The sequence below is a fragment of the Polyodon spathula genome, chromosome 9 (genome assembly GCF_017654505.1).
Source record: "Polyodon spathula isolate WHYD16114869_AA chromosome 9, ASM1765450v1, whole genome shotgun sequence".
Classification (NCBI taxonomy): Eukaryota; Metazoa; Chordata; class Actinopteri; order Acipenseriformes; family Polyodontidae; genus Polyodon; species Polyodon spathula.
Genome location: NC_054542.1, coordinates 46,628,697 through 46,635,282, shown reverse-complemented (window position 1 = coordinate 46,635,282; position 6,586 = coordinate 46,628,697). Strand labels below are relative to the sequence as shown.

At 35.2% G+C, this 6,586-nt stretch overlaps 1 protein-coding gene across 1 annotated transcript; it reads right to left on the bottom strand.

The window, feature by feature from the left end:
- Positions 1-2,401: 2,401 nt before the first annotated feature.
- Positions 2,402-6,352, bottom strand: LOC121321121 (protocadherin-20-like). Its single transcript, XM_041260022.1, has 2 exons — positions 6,213-6,352; positions 2,402-5,800 (listed from the first exon to the last, which is right to left on the bottom strand). Exons 1-2 carry the CDS (start codon positions 6,258-6,260, stop codon positions 3,173-3,175), a joined length of 2,676 nt encoding a protein of 891 aa, XP_041115956.1. The 5' UTR covers positions 6,261-6,352; the 3' UTR covers positions 2,402-3,172.
- Between the last annotated feature and the right edge of the window lie 234 nt (positions 6,353-6,586).

Below are 6,586 nucleotides of genomic sequence, written 5' to 3'. Positions count from 1 at the left end.
GAAATGGGTTTCCAACAAACTTCTAAGTAGGGACTGTGTTAACATTGTCATGCATTATGAGAACAGTGCTGATAATTAAATAAGCATTGCATTAAAATGGGTGTCAGCTGTTTGAATTTGAAGAATGACTTGCATTTCATAAACCATAAACGTGGATGCATTTTGTCCTGGGACTGTTTTGTAAATTCTGCCTTCATGCAAATACTGATATTTTTAAATGTAAAATAATAAAACATCCATTGGACTTGATGAATTACTTTTATTTTCTGATAGGAAAATTAAATCACAAATCAGTATATATCTGTTCATGTTATTCGATATAGAAAAAAAATGCTATAACCTTTTTTATGAAAGGACATACCCACATGCTATAGAGCATGTAATACATGAATGTAACATATATGAAACATGCTATATTACAATGATGTTCTCGATTGTATCCAGAGCACACTGGTCATTGTATTCTAATCACCAGATTACATCTTTTCCTCTGGGACAAATATGCCTAAAGATGTCAATATGTCAACATAAGAGCTCTTACTCTGTTCCAACAGAACACATAGAAATGACTGTACTGTTTGGATTTACAGCTAAAACAAAAAGTAATGTGATCTGTAAAGGATTAAAGACTGGAATAGAATGCTCTTGCGTCACAATCTTCAAAGGCCTATTTGGATCAATGGAAATTTTTGTAAAGCATAATTATTCTAAGTAAACCCCATTACATTATTAACAAGGAGAGACTTGACAATATGAAGTTCATTTGTATCATCACCAGGTCCCAGTGCGAATCACCATCTCAGACCTATGGAACCCAATCTGTTTCTTTATTAGCCTGGCATTTGTTTGTATTCACGGCACGGGCAGAACAATAAAGGCAATCTGGAAATGTGATCAGTCCATGAGTGATAGTAATTACTTTCCGTCTGCACAGTTAATAATTTAAAGTAATTTTAGATACAACACTTTCCAGAATGCTTTTGCCTGTAATCAGATTAGATTTATTTAATTGAAAACATGGCTTCAGGTTAAAAAATGTATTGTTTAATAGGTCATTCTCTTTTGAATCTGTTCATACTGTCCTGGACTGCAAAAGGGTCACCGCAAGTTCTTCCACCAAATAAAATGGGTGGGGTGTGTACTACATGACTGTCCAGGAACACTGCTTGTTCTCGCATGCAGAAATCATGCTGGTAGGCTTCAGTGTTCCAGCTAGGATTCCAGACATATGCAATTAGAGCTATGCTTAAAAGCTGAACCTTTTTTTTTTTTTTTTTTTTTTTTTTTTTAAGTACGCCACACTAAGTAATTTGTAAATGTCATTAGTATGCACTTCTTAACCTTCATAGTATTTCTCAAAATGCATGTTTAGGCGCCAAAAAAAGTACTGATATATGACATAAACTAATGATTTTATTAACCAGAAACATTTTACTTTAAAATGTTTGTTATTCTTTGTGGTTAAAATACTCCATCAATGTAGCAGAGCTGTGATTAAACCCAATTAGCAGGGGATGGTGTTGCTGTTTCTTTTTGATCATTCTATACTCGGTGCAAACAGCTTTGATGGATGACAGCTCCACAGATTCCATGAGTCAGCTGTGAAAAAAAAATCAGCTCTGAATTACAGCGCTGGCCAAAAGTGTTGCACCACCCTATAGAATGAAGTCACTTTGCTTCAAACCTGCCGAATAATGTTGTGTTAACATTTTGAATTCCATGCCGCTTTTTGTAGTTTTCCATATGCTTAACGGAAAATTGACAACATCTGACATTTTGAAATCTAACATGAAATATTGTACTGCTATTATGACTTCCAGTACTCTTTTGCTAAATCATTTTGTAGTTTCTTTGACATGATGTTATATAAAATATGTAAATTATGTTCATCTAGGTTTTTTTTTTTTGTTTTTGTTTTGATTTTATGTCTCAATATTAAAAATCTTATTTTATATTATTTTAGTATATATTGTATTAATAAACATGTTGTCTTAGTTTAGGATTTGGAAATACATGTATGCTGGTACATTAGAACACAGTGGCACATACAAGTTGCATTCAAATTGTGTAACCAATTTAGGAGGTTTAAAATAAAAGTTTTAATAAAACTTTTCTTTGTTATAATCAATGCAGTTACTAACTCAAATACTGAAAATATAAACTACAGATTCAAACTGTGATCCTTTGTAAACATATAGTAAATACATATTTGGTTATGGGAAAGAATCAATATCAATTACTATGTATTTGGTTACAGGAAAGAATCAATAAAAATGAATAATACCAATTAGGAGTGTGGCTCTTAGTTTAAAAATAAATAAAACAAAGACCAGTAATACAAATAGTTATGAAAACAGGAATTATTGAATGTGTTATTATAAAAATAAAGCACTTTATTTATTTTACATAAATGTAATATATTAAATTAAAAAACAATCCACATTATCCACAACAGCCAATGAATATGCACTGTCACAATCTGGAAATACCTGACTTAAAATGACATTTATAGAGAACAAAGGAAAAAAAAGAAGTTCTTATGCATATAAAATATTCCTACTATAATGTATCCAAATATTCTCAAATAAAGAAAGCATGTGGAATCCCCAAACCTGCTGTAATCAGAAGCATTGCAATTAAACAGCACAGCCACCTGAGATGATCTCAAACTGGCCTCGCTCTGTTCATGAGTAAAATGCATTTCCTTTTTATAGCCTCTTGAAGTGAAAGAGAGCCAAAAAGCAGGAACAATAGTAACACTCCAAACAACTACTTTTCACTGTCTTCAGCTTCTCTGAAGTTTTACCTGTGGGCATTTTAATGAGGATTGATTCAAGGCACTTTTAGGCTTACTGTGGGTGGAACTGTGAAAACTTGATTTTGATAAAAACAATTAATTTGTGGTGGAAAGGAAAATGCCTAAATGGAATGCATTAAATAAAGTTTTCAAATCCTCTGATTGCCACATCCAGAATTCTCAGGCAAAGAAACAGTGCACTAAACTATTCCATAATATTGGCTTTATTATAAAATTATAAACATTTATATACAATATACATCTTAATATAACTTATTTTGTTGCCATTTTATATACAGCTACCTTCAAGTTAAATAATACTCCCAACATAGACTGACAGAGCTTTGCAAACCTGATTTCAGCTTCAGTGGTGTATCATATATTGGAAATCTCCATCATCTTTTTTTCTTTTGCCTGGAAATCCTTGTTTGTATTTAATGGTATATCTACTTCCAATCTTTTTTCTTTATGTTTACGCTTCTTCTGTTTCCTTAAGCAGATGCAGGCAGACATTAGAATCACTACTAACAGAAGCCCTAGACATGCAGCCGAAAGTGATATTAATACAGGAACACAGGGAAACTGTTCTAACTTTCTCTTAGCAGGCTCTGCCAATCGTTCTGGTGGCACTTGCTCCACAGTGATGTCAGGTTCTTTTTTCAGTAAACTTTCTATAAAGCTCTCATTGCTTAATGTTTCATTGACATATAGGTTAACCATAACTGTTGAATGAAGAGGCTCTGGTTGTCCATGATCGCTGACTTTAACGAGTAGTCTGTACAAGCCACAATCATTCTGCTTCAGTGTTTTCTGCAAAGTAATGTTGCCTGTATCAGGGTCAATTTCAAATGACTCGGGCTGAGGCCCCTTTCTTCCAATGATGTTGTAGGCTATCACTGCATTCATTCCTGTGTCTTTGTCTACGGCATATACTTCTGTTATGGAGGAGCCTGGAAGAGTTGTTGGTAGCACCAGCATATACGACAGATTAGACTGAGGAAACAAAACCAAAGGTGGATTGTCATTGACGTCCAAAAGCAAAACCGTAATCACAGTGCTAGATGAGAGGGCAGGCTCTCCACCATCTACAGCCTCTATCCATATCAAGTAAGTACTGTTTTGTTCTCTATCCAAAGGCACTTTGACCCTTAATACCCCTTTCCCTGTGTCAATGACAAAAATGTCGCTGCCATTAACAATAGATAGAGCGACCAACCCATTCTTTCCTGAATCAGCATCGCTCACCGAAATAACTCCAATTTCGCCAAAACCTGGGATGTTCTCTGGTACAAAGAAGCTGAAATCCTTGTTGATAAATCGTGGGCTGTTATCATTCCTGTCGAGCACTGTGATGATTACAGTAGCTATGGATTCCATGAGCGGTGAGCCACAATCCACAGCTCTAACTGTAAATCTGTACTCATCCCTTTCTTCTCTGTCCAGAGATGTGGTAACCATAAGAACTCCAGAAACTTTGTCCAATGTGAAAACTGAAGGAGCATCAGACCCAAGAATATACAACACTTGACCTTTTTCTCCACTGTCTTCATCTGTCGCATGTAGTTTTGTCAGGAATGTATTAGGAGCGTTGTTTTCTTCCAGTAATAAATCAACCAAAGACTGCTTAAAAACTGGAGGGTTATCATTCTCATCTATTAGTTGCACCTTGATGATGGTTTTTACAACAAGACCCTGGGAGTTCTTAGCAACTACTGTCAACTCATAGTTTTGTTTTAACTCATAGTCCAAAGTCTCTGTAGTCTCTAACAAATATTCATTAATAAATGTCTTGTAAGTTGATAACCTGAAAGGTCCATGACCTTCCAGGTGGCAATCCACCTTTTGCTTTTGATCTAGATCCTTTATAGTGAAAAATGCTATTGGTGAGTAGGATGGCTCTGATTCCTTCAAATACACTGTGCCATCTACCACAGAAGCTATATAGCGTGGTACCACGACTGGAGGATTGAAAAACACTTTTATTATGTTCACTGTCACAACTGTCACAGCTGGTATACAACCAAGTCCATTTGCAAGTACTGTTAGTTTATGACGCTGAGCAGTGTTACCATCCATTATACCACTGATTTTAATGATCCCTGAATTAGTATCAAGATTAAATAAAGCCTTGGAGGCCTGGGGCACCCTTTCACTGTAAGTGTATGATATTTGGGCATTAGACCCCAAATCTGAATCGAAGGCGTGAACTCTGGTAACATGGGCTCCATTGGCAGCATTTCCATATACTGTTACATTAATTTGGGACTCAGTAAATACAGGACAATTGTCATTCACATCTGTTATGATTATTTTCAGGGTAGCTGTTCCTAAATGCTGTGGAGTTCCTCCATCCTCTGCTATTATATCAGTTACATATTCATCCTTGCTTTCTCTGTCAAGGGAACCTATCACAATCAAAAAGGGTGTTAGGTCACCATTTTCATTTTCTTCCACATCCAAGGTAAATAGTCCATAATCGTTACGCAGCCAATACGTCTGTACTCCATGAATTCCAGTGTCAGGGTCGACAGCAGAGTGCTCGATTGCAAATCTTGAGTTGATCTGGGCATTTTCTGGAACAAAAACTTGAATCTCAGAAGCAAGAAATCTGGGTGAATTGTCATTGACATCTTTTACTATGATTTTAACTTTCACCAATCTGAAATATTGCTGTGGTAGGATGAGAATGTCAAAAGATAAGATACAAGCCTGATTGTCAGAATTTTCTGGACAAAGGGCTTCTCTGTCAATTTCGATGGCAGCTGCGTACAGTTCCCCTGTAGTGTTATTTAGGTTCACATACTGAACACTGATCTTCTTTGACGCCAGATTGAATGAAAGAGGGGGGTCAGCAGAGAAATCCAACTTTAAATCAGCTCCAATGTTTCCTATTAGTGTTCCCTTGGGTAATCCTTCATTTACTGTATAAATGATTTCATTGGCTTGGCTGTAACTTGAAAAGCAGTTGAAAGGTCCGATGAACAGCAGAAGAATGAATAACCCCTAAAAAGAATACAATTATCAGTTACCATTTCAGTTTAAAAAAAGCAATATGACATCGTAAACATCAATTTTATTATGAAATACCGAGTGCAGTAAACATGCAGATGTGACGACTGAAGTAGAATCAAATTAATAAACTTAATGAATTAAATAATAAAAGATGATATAAGGATTATCAGAAATTCAAAATCATATAATCAAGTTAAACACTTTACATGAATATATAATATCTTTATAATATTACTCACTGCTGTTTCATCCTGCTCAGTCATGTACAAAATGACATCCACATATGTTATGCACTACCATCAAACAATGCATATCACTTAGAATAAAATCATTCTAGCACAAATGTTAACACTAAAAACAAATGTGAAAACTTTAAAAGGTTTTTACATTTCTAGCTCTGTACCTGTAATATTCCTTGTGCGCGAAGGCTGGAGGTGCTTCTCTGGAACATGTTTTCTTACTTCTATTATACTACAAAAAAACAAAACAAAACAAAACAAAAAAAACACTGACACTGATACATACAGAGTACAGCTCTGTTGTATTTTCTCTGTGTACTGAGTTTGTCTGTAAAAGTCATTCATCTGCTAAACTGAAAGGAAATGAACACGCCCCCCCCCAATGCAAATTTCTCTTGAACTACAACCAATTGGCATGGGTGCACCGAAGCTTAAGAATCTGACGTTGTTACCCTATAAATGCTGCTGATTTTTTTTTTTTTAAAAACAAGTAAAATTCCTCACTACATGTTCAAACAAGTTGGATGTCATTATTTTT

Bases quoted from the DNA above. Each gene is read 5' to 3' on its own strand.
- LOC121321121 (XM_041260022.1), bottom strand. From the start codon at position 6,260: ATGTTCCAGAGAAGCACCTCCAGCCTTCGCGCACAAGGAATATTACAG. The intron at 5,801-6,212 runs GTACAGAGCTAG...TATTCTTTTTAG, and splicing joins GCGCACAAGGAATATTACAG to GGGTTATTCATTCTTCTGCT.